Below are 21,029 nucleotides of genomic sequence, written 5' to 3'. Positions count from 1 at the left end.
AAGACTTATCGATGTTCATGATATGCATTCTATATGAGAGGCAGTCTGGCCGACTGCCTCTTTCTGCGGAGCTATCTAGTCGTACATGTATGTATGCCTTGTCGCCATAAGAAATCCTACCGTCTTGCGTGTTTGTGCCGTAAAATATCTTCCGACAAAAGTCTGAAGCGGCCATCCTCGTGATTGTTTCTCAAACGTACATGTTATGGTACAGACATGAAGAATGGAAAACGACCTCATCATTCCGGAGCTCATCCCTTATAAAAAAACGGATCTATAGAACATTGGAAAGGGAAGATGAAAAGTAAAAAAGAAGAAAGAAAAAAGGCAAATGCCGCTGTACCGCAGTCTCCCTCATTCGCTCCGCCACGCCCTAATCAAAGACGCCATTCCACACATGATCCCCAACCCTTTATTTCTTGCCGAAAGACTTTTGCCTGTCGGCGTACTCCTTCACAATAATGGCGCACGAAGTCTCGGTGCAAAGCCTCTTGCGTCGCTGCGGCGCAAGGTTGGACGCGAACTCCAGACCGGCGGCGCGCTCGACGGCCTCCAGCGGCATCTCGAACTCGGCAAGGGGCTTCTCGTTGGGGATGCGGGCGTTGGGCATGACGAAGGCGCCGATGGCGACGTTACCGCCGGCCTTGCCGTCTTCGGCGAAGATGACCTTGTAAAAGTGCGTCGGCACGGCGACGTTGGGCGGGTTGCCGATGACCTCGTACTTGGTGTACCACTTGCCGTCGACGGGGTCGCGCTTGGGCAGGTAGAGCGGGCCGGTGACGATGCGGACGGAGGGATACCTCGTCGTCAGGCGGCGGCAGAAGTCCTCAAAGTGGGCCCAGTAGTCGCGGTTGAAGCCGTCGCCGACCTGGGGGCACATGTTTGTGAGGTAGAAAGTGTCGTCCATGGCCTTCTGTGACCACTTGCAGTCGGCGGCGGGCACCTGGTGGCCGCGGTCGTAGCCGCTGCGGAAGTAGTCCTTGAGCTTGGCCTGGAACTTTTCGGGGACGGAGGGGTCCTCAAGGAAGGCGCTGTTCTTGCGGTCGCCGTCCTTCTGGGCGAGCGAGGCCGGGGTGATGTGCTCGACGACCCAGTGGGGGTTGCGCGTGCGGCGGTCGTAGCTTGAGACGAGACCGGCGCGGGTGGCTAGGTCGGCGACGGGACCGGGAAAGCCATATTCGAAGAGACCGGCGGGGTCAACGAGGCTGCCGGGGATGGCACCGGGGACGGGCGGGGGCGCCGACGCCGACGGGGGAAGCGGTGCGCTGTTCTTATTGTTGAAGACCTGCGTACTGGGCACAGGGACGGTAGGGGCGGTGGAGAAAGAGTTCGTCGAGGGAGCAGTGGTGGGAGCGGTAGTCGCGGGCTTCTGAGTCCGGAGCGAGTACAGTGCTGCTGTGAATGCGGCGCCGCCTCCCGCGCCTAGAGCTGCGATGAGGGCGACAGAGGTAGCTTTCGACATGGCGGGCTAGTTCTTACGCGGCGCGCGGCCGGTGCCTTGTGGATGATTTTAAAGTTTTATTTTTCTTCTCCAAAAGGAGGAAGAAGGAATGAATTGGGGTGCAAGTCAGGCTTTAGGCGGCTGTGGTATTGTTTAGGCCACGAGAATAGAGGAGGGGAGGGCACGTGGTTGAGATGGTGTGGTGATTGTCTCAGCTGTGTTCTTCACGGGGACGGGGATTTTGGGGGTAGCTCGGAGCTGGAAAATTTTGGGTTACGGCGCCTGGTTCGCGGAGTGATCTCCAGGGACGCCGATCGGAAGGGAAAAGCTTATGTGGGTCTGCAGCTACAATATCCCGAACATTTACCGGGCAGCTGGCAGGTTGTGTAACGGAGGGGCGTGGAGCGTTGGGAGGGCTGAGAGGCTGCAGTAGGGCTGTTCTCGGTGTACCAAGTGATAGGTACGTAGTGTAGTTCACCGATGAAAAGTTCGGTCGGCACCGGTAAGGATGGATGGATGACCAAATGCTGGAATCTGATTCGCGATTCGGTTAGATCCTACGAAATAGCTAAAAACTTACTTTTGGTGGTAAACCAACTGACCAAGACCACGATGGGTATACTATGTAGAATAACAAAACAACAATGGTATGTAGTTTGTATCCCCTCTACAATGTCGATCAAAGTGCTCCATCACATGCGTTGGCTTCTCTCTAGTACCTACTAAGCGCTTCGGGCGGCATCAGTGTGTTGGCGCGCTTCGTAAAAGTGTCATGGGGCTTGAGATTGTACTGGGATTAACCCACCATCCAGGTCCTCAAAGCCAAGGCTATGGCTTGTAGAGGGTGGTTTGTTGTCAACCACCACACTTGACTCGCCTGTCAACATGGGTCGGGGGTTCCCAACAAAGCGGCTGACAACGTGTACTACGCAGTACGTTGTACTTTGTTTTTCCCTGGATGACGCTGTATGTTTTTATCGAACAAAGTTTTAAGAACCAGCCCGTTTACCCTTTGAACAATGTCTCGCTAAAACAAGAGCCGCACCGCCGACTTGTACACCAAAGGATTCTAGGTGGGTTGCTCCAGAAGGAGCGTCGGGCGGAGAGCTGCAGATAGCACGGCAGTTATCTGCAAAAAGAAAATACAAGGGCACAGTGGATATGATGCACATAATATTAAAATGGAAACGAGCTTTGTCTGGGCATGAGACCTTTGACTTGACGAGTGAGCCCTTTAAAAGGGATTTTTGAGAACCTTGATGGCCTCGGCCCAGTCATGAATAAGGCCCCAACCCCCGGTCAATCGCACAGAAACAACGCAGCTCCGGCGAACAGCGCCAAACCCAGCGCCCCGAATCCACTAGAAAGCTTAAGGTGCAGGCTCTCCCAGTCACATCCGCCACTCCCCTGTCGGTCCAGCACAAAGCGCCATTTGATCTCATCGACAACGGCAGACATCGACATCATTACTCTTCCGTCAATATAACAATACTTTTTCTTCCCACACCTCGCCTTTCCCCTATTTTCACAAATTCCCCCCTCCCTCTTCCTATCATACCTATCTACCAACCTTGATAGTCTATTTGTGAAAAACATTACCTCCAACTCCTCCAGTTCAACCTACATATCCGCTTCTGGTCGGAAACCCTGCATCCTGCGAATCAACATCCCACCTACCTGGGTCTTGCGCTCGTACTACGTCAGAGGCCACCCGCTCTCTTGCAGAAACGATTGAACCAGCCACACCAACAGAGTTACCCAATCTTTTGGAATTTCGACAAGTTCTTGATATCGAATCGAGCGAGTTCTGATACGCCGCGGAAAGAAAAAGAAAAAAAAGACATCGGAGTTCTTTTTAGCCCCTCCATGTGCTGAGCACCAAAACTACTGCAGGCACCAACTGGAGGCGCGTGGAAGCCCAAGCTGCCCATCATGGAGGCGACAGAGGTCGATAACGATACCAGGGGGTGGATCATGTGTATCGTGAGCGGTATTGGTGGGTGACCAATCTTCTGGGTCGAGTGTTTCGGCCTGGTGACAAGAAGCTTTGCTGACTGATACAAAATCATAGCCTGCGTCGTGGGCGCATCTATCATCTGCGTCGATCTCATTGTGCGATGGTTCCCAGGACAGCGCAACTTCAGGATACAAGACAGTAATGTCTTTCTTGCCTGCTCCCTAAGCCTGAGCTTCGGCGTCATGGTCAGTTGTCCTAGCCATGCCTTGTACTTCTTACCTGGAACTGTTACCAACCCTTTTTCTGCATTCTAGCTCTATTCTGCTTTGAACAACATGTTGCCGTCAGCCAAGCAGTACCTTAAGGAAGACGGCTTTCCAGATCAGACAGCAGGTTTCATCATGGTGGGCTGCTTTGCTGGAGGATTTGTCGGTATACAGGTGATCTCGCGCTTGTTGCACCAGTACATGCCGTCGCACGTGGTTGATTGCGATCACACGCACAGCGAAATCGACACCCGGTCGCGCAGCCAAAGCAGAAAAACATCCTTGTACTCTGGAAGTCGGCGATCATCGCGACGACCGTTTGTTGAATCCGTTGCAAGGAACGGTCACATATCCGAGTCTACGCCTCTGCTCAACGGCGAGACGACGCGCGAAAACGGAGGAACACTCCTCCCTAAACGCCATGTTTCAAAGGGTAACCTGAGCCTCAGCACCACGCACTCAACACCGGCTCGGACTTCGCGAAGCCGCGACCCGATTGTGGAAAGACGGCCGTCCATGGCCCAGGTCCAACAGCGGGTCATGTCGTTCGTCAAGGACACAAAATCAAATTGCGACGAAGAGGGGCCTTGCTTCGGATATACTGACCCATGCGGCCAGGAGTGCTTCAAGCACCTGGGCAGCCGTTCAGGAGCAGTCGTAAAACATCCGACAATGCTAAGGACAAGCATGGGTCAACTTTATGCCCCAAGCCACACTGACCTGGAGGATCTGGAGGAGGGTGGCTCTTCGTGCCCCTCTCCAATGAACGGGAAGGTACGGACCAGCCGAGCGGCCTCGAGAGAGCCTTTGCCAGCCCATGACCACGCGGAGCATGAAACGCACGATCACCACCACGGACATGGCCATGGCCATGACCATGAAGCGCACAGCGAGCATGAACACATGGACGAAGATCTTGAGGCTCAACATCACCACCACGTTCCTACCAATGCATTTCTCTCCCTTGGATTGCAGACCTCGATAGCAATCGCCCTTCACAAGTTTCCTGAAGGCTTCATCACCTACGCCACGAACCACGCCAACCCCTCGCTCGGCTTCAACGTCTTCATGGCTCTATTCGTCCACAACATCACCGAAGGCTTCGCCATGGCTTTGCCGTTGTACATGGCACTCGGAAGCCGCCTTCGAGCCATGCTCTGGGCTGCAGTCCTCGGCGGCCTCAGCCAGCCCCTAGGCGCGGGCATTGCCGTGTTGTGGTTCAAGCTTGCTAAACACACTCACCTCACCCCGAACGCCATCGCCTACGGTTGCATGTTTGCTATTACTGCCGGCATCATGGTTAGCGTCGGCTTGCAGCTTTTCGTGGAAGCGCTCAGCCTGAACCACAATCGCAATCTTTGCATCTTCTTTGGCTTCCTGGGCATGGCCCTACTAGGTGTCACCAGCGCTATCGCGTCTACACACTAGATACGAAAGTGAAATCATTCATACTTGGTCTTTTTTGGAATTAAAATCCGGCGGTTTAATGGGAGTCATGGATCGGATTTTGTCTTTTTTTGGGTACGACAGCAGGCGAGCAGGCATATACATTTTATACCAACGCAGGTTATTGGGTTCGGAAGGCTTCGGAAGGCTTCAATGAGTTTAGATGAGGGACAGGCCCTTGTCACCGCCTCGTGGGCATTGGGCTAACTTGAATTGAACGGCTTCGCAGGGATCATGAAGCGTCACATCGTCGGAACATTATAGATATGGAATCAGCAATGGACTAAATGCATATATATATATTCACTTCAGCAAGTCCGCCGACCCTTTTGTGAGTGCTGTATCATGATTCCTTCAATGAGATGCATATACGTTTAGCAAAGCAGCAACTTTTTTTAGTGATTCCCCATCCATCAACTTTTGGTGTGGCCTAAGGCCGGGTATCAATACGTCGTCGTCGAATCATCCAAGTGTGCTTTTCTTCCTTTTTGTTATCTTTGGTTTTTTTTATGCCATGTTTCCGAGCGCCGGGTCCACGAAGCGGGCAAAGTCCTCGTCGATCAGCGCGCGCATGGCGGCTTCCTCTTCCTGCCACATCTGCTGCGGTGAGTTGAAGTCGTCGGCGGCACCAATCCAGAAATCATCGTTCTGGCCTTGGTCACTGTCGATTAGGTCGGTGACGCCAGGGATAATACCATACAACGGCAACTCGGGCATCTCGCGATTCTCGCCAAAGGGTGCGGAATCCACACTATTGGTGTTGGTATCCGCCAGGCTCAGAATCGCAGCTTCAACTTGGTCCATCTGGGGAGTTGCAGGTGTAATCGGAGGGTGGTCCTCAAGGTGGATTTGAAGGTCGTGATGGCGGATGAAGCGTGCGTTGCAGCCTTCCATAATGCATGCGACAGTGCGTTTGGTGCCGGCAATTTCATCAATGAGATTGACCGCAACATCAAGGGGCTTAGTCGGCTGAGGCCGCTTCATGCCCATATGGACGTAACGGATGTGATCTTCCAAATTCGCCTTGGTGATGAAGCCAGCTCCACAGCCCTGCTCGTTCGACCAGGCCTCAAAGTCCACCGGACCCTTGACGTCGAGCTCCCCACAGACGAACCGGAATCCCTCATGCGCAGTGCGGATATGCACGGTAAGGTTGTGCTTCTTGGTGAACTTCTTGTCGCAACCCTCCCAGGTACAGGGAATCGTCTTGCGCGCCTCGACGGAGATGCCCGAGTGCCGCATCTCGACATGTCGCTCCAACTCCCACTGGCCGGTGCACTTGAAGTCGCAAAAGATGCAATTGAGGTGTTCCTTGCGGATATGAGCTTGCAGGAGCGCAAGTGATGTGAACCCGACCTTGGTTCCACCATCGCCGCCGCATTCCTCGCACCAGAACTGAGGCTCGCTGTGTTCGCGCCTGGTGTGGTTCCGTAGGGCGCCCTGAGAATCGAACCCAGCGCCGCAGTCGGGTTCTGGACAGGGATAGGCATGAGCACCGAGGTGTTCAGAGCGGATGTGTCGCTGCAGGGTGTTGTGCTTCCGGAAGCTCTGGCTACACGGCGGGAAATCACGACAGCGAAATCTCTCCTGGCCGGCGTGGACGTCCTGATGGCGGCGCAACCTCGTCGCCGTCAAAAATGACTTGCCGCAGCCCTCGTGGGTGCACGTATAGGCCCGCTCCTGCGTGTGGGAGCCCTTGACATGCTGTCTCAAGTGCTTCTCCTCACGGTAGTCCTTGTCGCAGCCTGGGTATGTGCACTTGAAGGGGCGGTCATCGGTATGGGAGCGCAAGTGGGCGGCCAAGCGGGCGGGTCGGTTGAAGGTCTTGTTGCAGTCGGGGTAGGTGCAGGGAATCGTCTTTAAGTCGGAGGGAAACTTGCGGGAGCGAGTAGTAAGAGAGGTCTGGCCTGTCAAAACCGTTTCCGCATCTGCATTTCCAGAGGTTGAGCCTGAGTTACTGGCTGTGTCGTCATATTCGTCGTCGCTAGGAGCTTTTGACAGAGCATGTTAGCAATCACTTATACCATCGTGATGAAAAGAATCGACTTACCAGTGCCTTCCAGTTCGCCAACCTTGGGCCTCTTAGGCTCTGAGACGACTGCGGCCTCTTGAGCCTTCCTTTTCGTCATGACGAGCAATTGAGGAAGGTCATGCCTCCCTTGGCGATGAGAAAGATTTGTCGATACAGGATCGAGTTGTTGAACTTATTCCTGGCAGAATTCTGGCAGGCGGTGAAACGAAATTTTGTGTGCGTTCACCAGCCACACGAAGTACCGGGGTCTGCTCGGTCCGGATAAGCTATCTGCTGCTGATAAGGCTAGTGTGGACCCACATTCAGGCTGCTGAATCGTAGCCTCGTCAATAATTTTTTACGGCTGGACCCAGCAGAGACAAATCTCGCCTTCCCCCGCGACACCAACCACAGACGCGACGGAGAAGGACATCGCCTAAATCCCACAGTTCAACCGTACTATATTGTAGTCACTTGCGACATCAATTGACAGCCAAGATGTCTGACTTCGGTGACGATGATGTTGGTGGCGGGTAAGAACACTAGGAATTCTTTTGTGTCAAGGCGCGATTCTAACGACTATCAGTGACGAGCCTATGTACGAGGATGAGGGTGCCGACTACTGGGATCCCGAGGTCCCCGTTGAGGACGAGGAAGTTGGACGGGCTGAGGGCGACGAGGAGGATGCGGATAATGTCGTCGTATCGGGCGACCCATCCGCCGCCGCCAACGCGGGCAAGGGCAACGAAAAGAGCCACCGCGACAAGAAGATTCCCGATGACCAGCGTACGACCACGCCTTACATGACCAAATATGAGCGAGCCCGTATCCTCGGCACGCGCGCGCTGCAGATTAGGTACGATTGCGATTCCTCCATATACGTAACCTTTCGGCTCAAGAGATGCTAATACGGGCGATTTAGCATGAATGCGCCGGTGCTTGTCGACTTGGAGGGCGAGACGGATCCTCTTCAGATCGCGATCAAAGAGCTCAGAGAGAAGAAAATCCCTCTTATCGTGCGTAGATACATGCCTGATGGATAGTAAGTGCTCGAACAGCTGCCCCTGACAATCCATGCGAGTCCCTCATGGATCATGCCAAGAACGATAATAGCTAACCGTGCGCCAGCTACGAGGATTGGACCTGCGAAGAGCTTCTCCAGTGAGGGATTTTGGCTTTCTTATCCGGGGCAAGGAGACACGCGACTAGATGCAAGGCAACTTATACCCATCTCCTATTGTCGTTGCCTGAAAGATAGTCAGATCCCGAGCTGAGTCCTAATCTCTGTCCTCACGCTCCTGCATTGCAGGCATAGCTCCATCACTTGCACAGGCAGCTCGAGGAGAAAACAACGACCCAACTAAAAAAAAAAGAAGACACAAAAGGAAGTGTACTTTACTTTGATTTGCATTGAGCGTGGCGTTCTCTAGGAAATTGAATTTCTTTAGACTCAAATCTCTATCCGCAGTGAGAAGACAGTTCCCTTTACCGCTCTAGCTTTTCTTGAAAGGCTACTCTTGTCATGGAGGTTTGCTACACAATATCAACGGATTACGTGTTTCCTTAGGCGATTGCCGGTGTGGTGGTAGCATGGAGTGGAATGGGCGGGAGCGAGCTTCGGAGTCAGCATCCACACCCGTCTTAGCGAGTCAGGGAGAGGCCGGTTGCCAGTGCTTCCCGTCCGCGGCCCTCCCGCCTTCCGGAGGCACGATCGAACCCGCCCCGGGCTATGGTCACGCGATCGGGGTGAATAAATTGTCAACACGACCAAGCCACTCTTATCGTCCGGATTCCACGCAAGACGGCCGAGTTTTATCTTCGGTAGCCTGTGGGCCTCGCAGCAACAGTAGGGGTTACTCAGAGGAGTTGCTGAGGTGCTTCGAACTCTTGCATGGTGCAACCTCATTGGCTACTGGAGACGAGTGGATTGACTAATTGGAGTATGACCACGGTCTCGAGACAAATGTAGTCAATCTGTAATTAACAACCTACTTCCATCTGTTCTGCTCAGTCCTGTGAATGTCTGCAATGTAGAAGAATGCGTTCTATCGGCTGACTTGCGACGTCTATTTTTGTTTCTTCAATTAATCAAACAAACACGAAGCGAAGTAGGAGCGACCCAGCCTCGCATCCCTATTTTCTACTTTGTCTTCCAATAGATAGTCTGTCATTTGCGTAAGACGTCTTCACCATTGGCCGTGATCCAAGAAGAGAACTGCAACCATAGGCGGCGTTAATGTATACCTCCAATGCCGACTTGCCGCTTCATCCCATCTTCTTACCGCTCATTCTACGCAGGCAACGTTCCTCTAGCATTGATGCTATATCTAGACTTGTGAGCAGAAGCCGGAGACGAATTGCGGCTATGATGGTACACTTCCAGCACTTATGCCACGCTCGGCAAACTTACATCATCTCCTACTGGGAATGAGCAACGACGGCGCGCGCGCCCGTTGCGCAAGAGGGACTTGCCATCTCCGACTCATGGGAAAACCAATCCTGTTGCACTCGGGCACTGGAGGGGTCTGTATAAACAAGGGTCACTTTGCCAACATGACGATCCATCTCAGTCCGCATGTGTTACCGGATTTGGGGGCCACGGCGGCGAACAATTCGGCCACGTCGACGGCGGGTAACCCTCGCTGTATGCGACGGTATCTGAGCGGATATATGCTGAGAACAAGGGCGAGTTCCCCCAACACGACAGACTTGATCCGCGATAACGACAACATCGAGCGTTTCCGCAGAGGGACAGAGTGACTATAAATGGTTTGGTCATCTTGGCGCACATGGCGGTGGTCACTATGTATGAATTTGGACTCGATCCTGGATCCGATGTCTATACCAGCTCATTTTCGTCAATGATCCCTTGATGCGTGATATTAGTGCTATGCAACCCGACGTTTTACCTGCACCACACAACTACTCGACCGCTTGTACAGAATCTAGCAGGCCTCAGCTAGATTGGAGAACCGTCAAGCGAGCTTAGTCCCTCTTCTCACTCTGTAGTGGTTTTCTAGTGTTTCTGAGCTCATTGAGTATCAGAACATATTCGGTACCAATATAATCGCTAAATCGCTCCTAACCCCGAGACGAAACTCAACGACTTGCTCAGCGTGGGACTCCTGGGAGGCGGGATTGCCACTGAGCAGGCGATGAACACAAAAGACGGGCCGTTCTGCTATGTATACGCAACGGACTAAGGTATTCTCCTTTAGTCCTTTGGGTCTACGAGAGCCCAAGGAGCGCCGTTGCATGTCAGGCAGCGGCGGCCTCGTTTCCACACTCTACTGCAGAGCTCGAGGTTTCCACTCTAACCCTTTTGTGGAGTGGTTTCGTCAATGTGGACTGCCTCCGGGCAGGGAGATCTCGAGAGCATTGTGTGGCTGAGCCATGAGCTTGTGGAAGGAGCTGGGAAGCGAAAGAGATAGGTTTGCGATGGAGATGGCCTAGACAATATGGCTTCCATGAGTCACGTAACTTTTAGGCTTGGATTTCAGATGAGCGCATGAGCGGGAATAGAATGAAGAGAGTCTGTGGGTTTCTCTCTGGTGCGGCGAATCATGATGCACTCCTCATGATCGTGTGAATGGTACGAAGGCCAAAGGCTCCCCGAACGCAATAAGGCCTTTAAAGCACCGTTCGCCTCCTTTGCGGAGTGGTTCTCCGGTTCTCTTGAGTCACAAGGAGTAACCTGGAGTGAGCATGCCCGATCATGCCGGCCGCCTGGCTATGACGTTCTCGCCGTTACGGGCAAACGTACGGAGGTGCCACAATGCGGCCTGTTGCCCGAGCGGGCTCCCATTTTGGATTGTAGTAGTATCGTTGCTTACAGACGGATCGCGATGAACTCTTCGCTAAGATCGGAATCAGAAGCGTCGGGCAAAGGTGGGACCGTCCGGCTTCATGCCTTCATGCTCTATCCCTCCAGCTTCCCATGTGGCCGATCTTTGGCGGAGTGATAAGCCTCCTGGCAACGGCCTAGCTGGTTGCCACGTCCGCAGCGAGGCGAATTTCAGGCTGACGCAAAGGAGATGACGGCTTCGCAGGTTGTGGATAGATCATACTTGTTCACTAAGTTTGCAGCAAATAGTCCGAACCCGAGCCAACCGTCGCATGTTGTTGTTTGCCGTCTCACCCTGTCTTGTGCGATCCTTGACATCTCGATTGCGAAAACTCCATTGTGGTTGAGATTCTCGATCTTTCCCCCCCCTTGCAGTGGTATCGTCCCTTCATCAGTCAGTCGCACTCATCCGAACCTTGGTTGCTGACAATGTGAATCATACGCCACATTTAACTGCGGCTCGAATTCGCGTTATAATGTCTTGCCTCCCCTTGCCAAAACTCGTGTAATCAAGAAGGCACATGAGCTCTCGGGCCTCTCGCTCCCATCCCATCAACTCCGATCTCTGACAAGACAGCATGAACCACTTAAATGCTGAAAATGCATCGGCATCTACGGATGCGGAACCCGCAACCACGAACCCGTTCAAAGACATGCGTTGCGGCAAGCCCTTCGGGTTCCACAAGACACTAACAGTGGACCACCCGGGCGATATCGTTTGCGTGCTTCCGTGATTATGATCGATTCCGGGGCCGCCGCCTTATATCGTCGACGGGATCAGCTTTGGCGGCTAGTGTCGAGTCTGGAACCAAATACCCATCTTATTTTTAGTTGTGTCGTGGGCGGCTTTGACGGCTTTGCGAGGGGCACCTGACAAAACGCAACCAGGATGGAATGCCTAGGACAACGGCTTTGTTGAAAGTTTGGCGGACATGGCGTGCATACACCCGTCCACAAACTTGCTGCCTCATCGTATAATCTTAATGCCAGTATCTCTTTCGTCAAAAAAAGCGAGTCAATCCCTGCCAGGAAAGTTCGTAAGTTGCCCAGTGCTGAGGAGGACTTGTTTGTACGCAGTGAGTAAATGTAGTTAATAGCGATATATACCAAACCCATTGAAAGTTTCAATGCCTTAGGTCGGGTGTTTGACTTTCCGCGCTCTGGACACTTCCCAAGGATATTCGTAGAAAAGACCAATTGTGAGTGGGCGTGAAAAGGAATGCATGGCATATTTGGAGAGGTTGAGTTGGCGCTTGCCCAAGCCAGCTAGGAAAGGAGCTGTGAATGGTGCCCAGCCATCCCAGCCAGTGGGGTGGGGAGTAAGAAGGTTGTTGGTTGGTGCCCAGATGTTTGCTTTCGACCTTGCTGAAGCTTAGGCACCTACAGCGCGCAGAAAAAAAAAAAAGTGCCATTATTCTCCCCTCATGCCATACGAATGACGCACCCCACACCTCATACGTACCATCAGCACTTGAGCTCTCCGGTCCCGCACGACAATGCGGGGTTCGTTGCAGCATGAGCGAAAAGACCATCAAAAAAAGCATCCACCCATGAATACAGGTACCTCTCTCGGATAGCCTTCCTGCCTTTGGGGCTTGTATATGCTGCTCCCAATACGTTGGAATGGCGAGCGCCAAGGTACCTAGGCCTGCCTGACGTTATGGCGTGGGCTGTCGCCGTGCATTACCTACGGTGCAGTACCTACCCCTCCCCTGGCTGGACGTTTGGCGGTCCATGGTGGGGTAGATTCAGCATCATCGCGACTAGGTTAACGGTCAATGGCAGAAAAAGCAGAAACGAGGAGACGGGCTCACACGGCCAAGCCCGCCGGTCCTCCACTTTGGCGAGCTTTACCCTCCCCGATCTGATCTCAATGGACATAACTCGGTGTTTTATCTTAAAGACACCTCCGATGCCACCTTCTGGATGCCATGCCCCCTACACACCTCTGCCAAAACTCCTCTTCAAAAACCATTGAATAGTTCCCTTTCCTCCCTCCCTCCCTCTCAAACTTCTTCCGTTTTCCACTTTCTTTCTTTCTTGCTTCTTGACTGCGCAGAAAGCATTATACCCTTACAATTGACGATACCCCCTCATCATTGAAGCTAGTTTAGCAACCCATAAAAAAAGACCACAAACAAAATGTCCGGATTCCAGACCAAAGCAACCATCACCTCCTTTGGGGGCCAGCTCCTCAAGCTCTCCCACAAGTCCAACACCACCGGCACCGACATGGCCGTCAACCTCTACCTGCCCCCGCAGTCCACCACTCGTGCCGTCCCAGTCCTCTTCTACCTCTCCGGCCTGACCTGCACCCCCGACAACTGCACCGAGAAGGGCTTCTTCCAGTCCCAGGCCTCTGCCCGTGGTGTCGCCATCGTTTACCCGGACACCTCCCCGCGCGGCCTCGACCTGCCGGGCGAGCGTGACAGCTGGGACTTTGGCGAGGCTGCCTCTTTCTACGTGGACGCCACTCAAGAACCCTTCCGCCAGAACTACAAGATGGAGACCTACATCACCAAGGAGCTCCCCGAGCTGCTCTTCCGCGAGTTCGCCGGGAAGCTCGACCGCTCCCGCGTCTCCATCACCGGCCACTCCATGGGCGGCCATGGCGCCCTGTCGCTGTACCTTCGTCACCCCGGCATGTACCGCAGCGTCAGCGCCTTCGCGCCCATTGCCAACCCTTCCAATTGCCCCTGGGGCGAGAAGGCCTTTAAGGGCTACCTCGGCGACGACCGCGCAGAGTGGGCCAAGCACGACTCTACCGAGCTCGTCAAGAACTGGAGCTACGGTCCTCTGAACGCCCTGGTTGACGTTGTACGTGATCACTTCCACCCATGACTTACAACACATCAAAAACGCATGTAGGCTGACTTGACATGAATAGGGTCTCGGTGACAACTTCTACATCCAGAAGCAGCTGTTGCCCGAGAACTTTGAGAAGGCCGTCAAGGAGAAGGGCCTTGAGGGTCTGTCCCTGAGATACCACTACGTGAGTCCCACGAAAGATCGAAGCAAGAGAGACGAGAATTAGAGGGAGAGCTAACAATTATGTCCAGGGCTATGACCACTCCTATTTCTTCATGGCCTCCTTCGCCAAGGACCATGTAGACCACGCCGCCAAGCATCTGGGTCTCGGCTCTGCCTGACTAGATGGTCGGAATCCAAGACTGTGAAGAACCTGGAATGATAATTCTTTGTGTGTGGCCGCAGATATAAGGGAGCTGGTCGACGACAGTTTGGATAACACCCTGAGAGCAAGGGTTGGGATATGGATACCATTTTAAACGTGTATGTGTGTGTGTGAGTGTGTGTGGTCGACTGAATTTAGTTTTAGTAGTATGACACTACTGCTGCTGCTGTTGCTGCTGAGATTCTTGAAATTGAGAACAATAGCCGATTTAATCATCCACCCGTTCCATCGTAACCTTCGTAAAATGAACCAAAAAGATAAAAATGCAGCCCTTGTTCCCCTCCTAATCCCCCTTTCCCCGCGCGGAGATTGCACGACAGGAAACGAGTACTTCCAAAAAAAAAAAAAAAAAAAGAGCCTACTCGAAAACGCCCCCTCCCAAGTTCCGGTAAAATGAGAGCGCCCGCCATGATGAGAGTATAAGTCTAGATAGAAGAAGCATGCAACCGATGAGGCCAAGGAAAAGAGCCTAACTGATTCGTCTCTCCACCTCAGGACTCAAGCCCTCCTTCTCGAGCTTCGCCCGCATCTCCGCATCCGCCTCCTTGCGTATGCGGTTGTACGCCAGCTTCTCGAATCGGCTGAGCGCCTTCCACCAGTGCTGCCCGGCCTCGTGCTCGCCGATGCGCTCCAGCAGGTCCGCCGTCTTGAGGCGCACCTCGCGGTCCTTGTGGAAGAGGCCCAAGGCGACGTAGAACAGCCCGGCGTGGGACTCTGGCGCGACGGTCAAAAGCAGGCAGATCTCGTCGTAAGAGTGGACGTATTTGGAAAAGGATACGTAAATTTCCTTGCTTTGCATCGGGTTAAGCCGCTGCGTGCGTAATCGGTCATGCATGTGGTGCAAGTCGAGGCCCTTGAGCGGCCTAACCTGGTACATCTGTGCGAGATCCTGAGACAGTCAGTTTGAGACCCTGCCGCTTTTGGGGGTTTGTTCTCCACGCCTTACCTGGATAAAGCTGTAGTAGCTCCTCGTGTTCCTCCAGCCTTCGATTCTTGTCACGTTGCCCGCAAGTTCCTTGTGTTTCGACTGCTCGTCTGGCCACACGTAGCCGTGCCCGTTCTTGCCAATGGGACCCATTTCTAGTTCGTCGCCGCCAATGTAGAGAGCGCTCGCGCCATATACGCTCTCTTCGAAAGCGGCTGCGATGCGGGTGAACTTAATCACCCAGTCTCGCCACTTGGCCCGAATTACTCTCTCACCGTGCCTCGCTGCAATGCTCCTGAGGATATCCTGCATAAATGCTGCGTCTCCAGTGAGGTCGCTTTCGGCCGCAACCTTGGATGTGCCTCCAACGAGGCCCGCATACGATGGGTTTTGCTGCTGAAAGTATACCATGCCCTCTGTTACCGGCGCTGCCTCAATCTTACTACTGATCTTGACACGTCCCGTTGGGAGATCGCAGAGCACATCCCACCACTCAGGATGCAGTTCGAATGTCGGGTTCGTGACTCCAGCAATAAAGCCGGGTACGTTGAGGAGGTCGTCGATCTTGGTTAAATCTGTGTAAGGGAATGCGTGTCGCGTAAAGCCTCTAAGTGTGCCGCCGGATGCCAAGGCGCAGGCCGCCAAGACTGCCTCTGCAACCTCTCCTGAGGGCATATTGTGACCAAGAAAGATCACCCGCTTTTGCGTCAACAGTGCATTGACCAAGACAACGATGGGGTGGGTATTGGGACCGTTTGTTGTCAGTTGAGCATGCAAGGGGAACGGTTGTGGCGCTTTGCCTTGAGGCTCTGAGAACTTCTGAATCAGCTTGATCAATGAGAAATCCCCGACGGTTTCTGGCATGACGGCAACAGGGACCTTGATGGGGATTGGAATCCCCTTGTACATGACTTTGCTTTCGAACTCGTGAGTGTCTCTTGGAACCGAATATGTCGATCCAAGTTCAATATGGGCCTTTGTTCCTTTTCTCGAAACACCTGGCAATTTCGCAGGTTCCCGACTTGCATCGAATAGCTGATCGGAGACGTGTTCACCGCGATCTTCAGCCATCCGCATTTGGATCATCTGCTCAAACTTCTCCACAAAGAGGTCTTTATTGTCACTGGCCTGTAGCAGATGCCTTTCGAGCAGGCTGAGTTTCGGCATGAGAGATAGGTCCATAGCGTTCACGGCATCGTACAACATGGCCAAGGTCTCAGGGACCGGCGCTTTGAAGTACTCATCCAATGCCAGCAGGAGAAGGGGCTAGAATGGTTCAGTCATTTGCATCTTCCCTCTCAACTTAAACGGCGTCTCTTACCTTGTAGATGTGCAAGAATGGATGCCTGGTGCAGATGGCCATTGCCTTAACTACAGCACCTCTCTTGACCGTCTTGTCTTGTTTCGTGTTGACCAAATTCAACACGTAAATCAGCGGCGGCCCTTCTCCTCCTTCAGGTTCGTCGTCTGCTGAGTCGTCGTCGTCATAGTCGTCCAAGTCGTCCAGATCCTCTTCATCCCCTAGATCTTCACCATCGGCTTCCTCGTCAATAATTCCAGCCGCCCTGTCGCGCAACCTCTTCCGTCTCTTTTTCCTGGCCTCCTTCGCCTTGCGTTCCTCGTCCTCTTCTTCTTGGCTCGTGTCCTTGTGCAAGAAGAAAATCGTCCAGTCCTGATTCCGTACGTGGGCCTGATCGGGAAGCATGAGCTCCGCTAACATGTGCTCATCGCCTGTTATGGAGACGGGGTACTGGTGTTCCATAACCGGACCCCGGTCGATGTCGAAAGAAGCGACCAAGATGTACTCGACATGGTTCTCGGTCGAGCTCCGCGGGTACTGTGAACGCAACCTGCGAGGAGGGTGCGCGTCAGGGTTGTAACGCCGCGGGGCGGACAACGAGGAGTGTTGTGACGACACGCCGGTGGAAGGAGTCTTGGACTTGGAGCTGGGGTTCGAGGAGCGGTCTGTCTCGGCGATAGGCGGCGGTTGAGGGGATCGTGAGGGGCGGGAATTGTTTGACATTTGCGAGGGTGATCTCGAGGCAGGGAAACTGGAGAGTGAAGTCCGACGACTGGGCCAGGGGCCGTTGGAAGCTTGATATTGTTGTGTGTTTGAGTAGTTGCGCGTGAGGAACGGCAGCGCGGTCTGTGTCGACGCCATGCTGGATAGGCAATGCTAAGTAGGAAATGCTAATTTGCGGAGAGGTTTAGATCGGTAGTTGGGGGGATCGAGGCTTGCGCACGCAGCCGGTAGCCAGAGCCATCCAATGCACACTACAAGATCGAGGACCGTTCGGGGAGGTGCAGCGACGCAGGTCAAGGTTGGCTGGCTGTCTCCGATAATGCGACGAAGGCCTTCTGCAGGTGCTGGTGTTTGGTGTTGGCAGGACAAGATTAGCGGCTTGCGGCAGCCAGAGACACTCGACGGGTGTCCGGGTGCGACATGAACGATGCGACTGAGAAGACAGAACTCTGATCTCAACTATCGTTGAGGGGGGTCAGAGTCGTGTAGGAGGATGGTGGTCAGGTAGTCCTGAAAGTCAAAGTACGAGTCGTGGGTCCCAAGATTCGAGATAGGGAGGGGGACGGTAGTGCAAAGTGCGAGGGAGGGATGGGCGGCATGTATTATTGGAGCGCTGTAGGGGACCTAGAAGGGGTACTGTAAGAAGGTACGTAGCTGTAGGTGCACCCTTTGCGGTATTCACAGGTATTCCGGCCAGGGTAGCGCGTGGAGGCGTTCTCAGACGACAGCCGGATGCGCTCTTCGAAACGTCAGATCCGGGCAGTGACTGACAGACACTGAAGAGCGGAAACAGGATCGCCCTCGGGAATGGGAGGCAGGAGAAAAGGAATATCCTACCTGGCCAGCGTCAATGCGTGGTAGAGAGAGAGAGAGAGAAAAGCACCGAGACATGACCTGCTACGACGTTTGGTCTGGTCTTTGGCCTGCCTCTGGGTGCAGCCAGTGTAATTGGCCTTGTACGGACTCCTGACAGGGGATAGTTTAAGGTGTGGTGTGGTGCATCTCTTTTTTTCTGCCTTGTCTATGTTTTTTTTATTTGAAATTGTGCAATCCAATTCGATCCCCCACCTCCACGAATAACGCTCAACTAAGACTCCTGAGGCAAGGTACACCTCTTTGTGCAAAACAAGGCGTCTGATTGAAGATGGAGGGAGGTCTGCCCCTGATGGACACTAAAAGGGGATTGCGGTTTCTGGTTGATGCTCACGGGCGTGATGGTGGTCCCCTTGCGAGTCACCCAGGACAGTCGGAAGATGTTGAGTAAACCAGCTTGTGGTTACGAATAAATTCAGAGAGGCTCGAGAATCAGCCTATCACCTTGTCTTCTTCAGCGCGTACCTCAGGAAGCAAGGGCCACGGGCGAGGCAGTGAGCTGTACGGATAGGCCAAACACACAGACGAGTCTGTCCGTCCGTCAGGCAAGACAGACAGGCAGATGACGGGCAACAAAGAAACATGAGTATCTGTGGACATGGCCATCAAAGGGGTGGACTTCAGCCGGTGGCTGTGGGCAAATGTCTGCGAAAGCGCCGACGAATGCGTACGAAGCTTTGCTGATCAATGATTCCTTTCGAACCCCCCCCCCTCCTTTTCCTTGGATCCTTTCTCGGCGGCCCCCAAGGGCCCTGCCTGATCCAAGTCCCCTTTCCACGTTCTCCCCCCCGCTCCCCTGTCCCTCCTTCCCCCCCTTTCCCCTTTTGAGAGCCTGGTGGCCCATGCTGTCACATCTAACCTAAATTCGCTTAGCGCCTAGGGTCCTGACATGAAACTCCTGGCTAAGTAGCACGTTTCCGGCAGCTGTGCATCAGCCACATATCACCAGCCTCACATCGCAGCCCCATCGCAGGCCCATGTAAGACTAGGTCCGTGCACGGCGGGATGGGGATGCAAGGCTGCCGTTGTCACGGAAAAGACGCCTCTGTTTACATTCAGCCCCCCAAGCAGCCACCGTCTTGCCTCTGGATCAGACATTTCCCCAAATTGACGTACGCCGCCAATTAGATTCCATAAGATAAACCAACCCGAGCAGCTATATCCGATACTGGTGCGCAACTCTTAATCTTGGTTTTGCTTTTTAAACTTGTCCTGCATCATCACTGTCCCTCTTCAACACGTTCGACAACCACCTCTTGGCCTCTCCAGTTTTCGCATTGTTTACTTTCGTGCCAAGTGGGCGCGCGGCATCACAATTCCAGAGCAAGGCACTCCCTATTTCCCACCCACATCCTTTCCCGCACCAAATTCTCTCAATATGGTAGGCCAGGGCCCATATCACCCGTAGATCAAATCTCTTGAATGAGCGCATGAATTTTGACGTTGCCAACCCACAGGCTATGCCCGCTGGTTATAAACCTTCCCCACTGGGGCCCTATGGCTCTCCACGCAGTTCACCTTTCCGACGACCAGAGTCTCCTGCGTCGCCAACTGCTGTACGACAATCTTCGACACAAGTAACGCCTTCTGGATCACCCACCAAAGCATCTTACGCAACTAACAACGGACGATTCGGCAACCCTACTACACCAACAGACACAGCAGAGAGCCGCACGCCAAAGATACGAACACCTACCGGTGACGGTAATAACATCATGGTCTCGCCAATCGCTGCGCGACCTGGCCTGAAGAAGGCCGTCAGCCACGGAAATGCAATGTCTCAACTGCAACCTGCGCAAGTCAGGACACTCAGAGAAGGATTCGAGATACTGGATCGAGACAGCGACGGCGTCATTAACAGAGAAGATGTGGCGGACATGCTGGGCCAGCTGGGTAAGATCAAGCGGACTTGGGAACTCCTAAGCGCAATTTACTGATATTTTACAGGTCTACCGGCGGGCGCGTCCGACGTGTCGCAATTCTTCCCCCCATCCACCCCTCAAACAATGACGATGGCAGCCTTCCTCAACTCCCTGGCCACGATGCTCGCATCATTATCCCCCCAAGCTGAACTGCTGTCCGCCTTTTCTGCGTTTGACGATGACGACAGCGGCCAAATAAACCTCAACGAACTACGAGATGCGCTGCTGCACACGGCGCCGGAGCCCGGTGAGCGACCGCTGACCGAGGCCGAAGTTGAGAAGGTGATTGAGGGTTTCACAGGTCGGCGAGCTTTCAACCGTAATATGCAAGGCGGGCTGGGCAAGCGCGGCGAAGTATTCAGATATCAAGATTTCGTTAATTCCATCATGGGATCCAACACGACGTCAGAGGCAAACTCGGCCGAGGCGTCGGAGGACTGAAACTGGGTCGAGCAAGGGTTTGCGTCGACACAGGAAATTGGGTGTGACATGGAGCGAGCGGCACGTGGAAACGACCTACTCGTAGCCGCGGGGGGGGGGGGGAACTAGCACAAATAAATGGACACGGAGGAATGACGAACAGATTTGGACATGATTGATTGCACTGTACATTTACACATATATTTCAAAGGACGCGGGATCACCGCGGTATCAGGTATAATTTCGGATCAGTTTCACAGTATGACGCGCTCGCTCGCCAAGGGAAATCTGTTTAGCGCCGGGTAACAGCCCGTTACGGCAGGCACCCGTTGTGACGATATGAGGTGACGTGAAAGAATGAGGGACGAGTACGACAGGAGACCGAGGCCGGGGACAGAGCATGATGCGGTCGAGTTCGTTCCCCATGGAACAGGGCAAACAGCGCATGGTGATTCTTGTGTAATGCGAAAGGCTGGGAACCAGGCCACTGATGGCAGTGCATGCACGTATTTTGCATTCGCTTCGACTTGCATACAAGAGGTGACTTCTGAGAGACCCGCCGTATCCCTGGTTTCTCTGGCATTGAGCGACAATCTGGACTTTTGATGGGCAAACCAAATAGGCAAGACGAGGGGTTCAGTGATGCCATCAGTTCGGTTTAGAGGAGGTTGGGAATGCACATCAGCAAGGCCACTTGCAGTCTGTATG

The 21,029-nt window shown here is 53.6% G+C and overlaps 8 protein-coding genes across 8 annotated transcripts; 5 read left to right on the top strand and 3 right to left on the bottom strand.

The window, feature by feature from the left end:
* Positions 1-412: 412 nt before the first annotated feature.
* CTRU02_212672 (mitochondrial nuclease) lies at positions 413-1,462 on the bottom strand (the record flags this gene model as incomplete). The annotated part of the gene is made up of 1 exon (XM_036723497.1): positions 413-1,462. The coding sequence occupies one exon, from the start codon at positions 1,460-1,462 to the stop codon at positions 413-415; it is 1,050 nt and encodes a 349-aa protein (XP_036584773.1).
* Positions 1,463-3,373: 1,911 nt separating this feature from the next.
* Positions 3,374-5,092, top strand: CTRU02_212671 (zip zinc transporter; the record flags this gene model as incomplete). Its single annotated transcript, XM_036723498.1, has 3 exons — positions 3,374-3,437; positions 3,513-3,643; positions 3,713-5,092. The coding sequence occupies 3 exons, from the start codon at positions 3,374-3,376 to the stop codon at positions 5,090-5,092; spliced, it is 1,575 nt and encodes a 524-aa protein (XP_036584774.1).
* Positions 5,093-5,617: 525 nt separating this feature from the next.
* CTRU02_212670 (uncharacterized protein) lies at positions 5,618-7,239 on the bottom strand (the record flags this gene model as incomplete). Its single annotated transcript, XM_036723499.1, has 2 exons — positions 5,618-7,101; positions 7,161-7,239. The coding sequence occupies 2 exons, from the start codon at positions 7,237-7,239 to the stop codon at positions 5,618-5,620; spliced, it is 1,563 nt and encodes a 520-aa protein (XP_036584775.1).
* A 380-nt stretch (positions 7,240-7,619) lies between these two features.
* CTRU02_212669 (DNA-directed RNA polymerases I, II, and III subunit RPABC2) lies at positions 7,620-8,286 on the top strand (the record flags this gene model as incomplete). The annotated part of the gene is made up of 4 exons (XM_036723500.1): positions 7,620-7,654; positions 7,708-7,977; positions 8,044-8,163; positions 8,250-8,286. 4 exons carry the CDS (start codon positions 7,620-7,622, stop codon positions 8,284-8,286), a joined length of 462 nt encoding a protein of 153 aa, XP_036584776.1.
* Positions 8,287-9,674: 1,388 nt separating this feature from the next.
* CTRU02_212668 (tyrosinase central domain-containing protein) lies at positions 9,675-9,881 on the top strand (the record flags this gene model as incomplete). Its single annotated transcript, XM_036723501.1, has 1 exon — positions 9,675-9,881. The coding sequence occupies one exon, from the start codon at positions 9,675-9,677 to the stop codon at positions 9,879-9,881; it is 207 nt and encodes a 68-aa protein (XP_036584777.1).
* Positions 9,882-13,107: 3,226 nt separating this feature from the next.
* On the top strand, positions 13,108-14,114 carry CTRU02_212667 (S-formylglutathione hydrolase; the record flags this gene model as incomplete). Its single annotated transcript, XM_036723502.1, has 3 exons — positions 13,108-13,782; positions 13,853-13,957; positions 14,025-14,114. 3 exons carry the CDS (start codon positions 13,108-13,110, stop codon positions 14,112-14,114), a joined length of 870 nt encoding a protein of 289 aa, XP_036584778.1.
* A 513-nt stretch (positions 14,115-14,627) lies between these two features.
* CTRU02_212666 (spindle pole body interacting protein) lies at positions 14,628-17,244 on the bottom strand (the record flags this gene model as incomplete). The annotated part of the gene is made up of 3 exons (XM_036723503.1): positions 14,628-15,047; positions 15,105-16,349; positions 16,405-17,244. The coding sequence occupies 3 exons, from the start codon at positions 17,242-17,244 to the stop codon at positions 14,628-14,630; spliced, it is 2,505 nt and encodes an 834-aa protein (XP_036584779.1).
* Positions 17,245-19,249: 2,005 nt separating this feature from the next.
* On the top strand, positions 19,250-20,342 carry CTRU02_212665 (uncharacterized protein; the record flags this gene model as incomplete). Its single annotated transcript, XM_036723504.2, has 3 exons — positions 19,250-19,360; positions 19,407-19,872; positions 19,927-20,342. Coding segments are annotated over 3 exons (993 nt in total), but the record flags the coding sequence as incomplete, so codon positions are not given.
* Between the last annotated feature and the right edge of the window lie 687 nt (positions 20,343-21,029).

The sequence above is a fragment of the Colletotrichum truncatum genome, assembly GCF_014235925.2.
Source record: "Colletotrichum truncatum strain CMES1059 chromosome Unknown Contig_0009, whole genome shotgun sequence".
Taxonomy (NCBI): Eukaryota; Fungi; Ascomycota; class Sordariomycetes; order Glomerellales; family Glomerellaceae; genus Colletotrichum; species Colletotrichum truncatum.
This window is presented reverse-complemented; position numbering and strand designations above follow the sequence as displayed.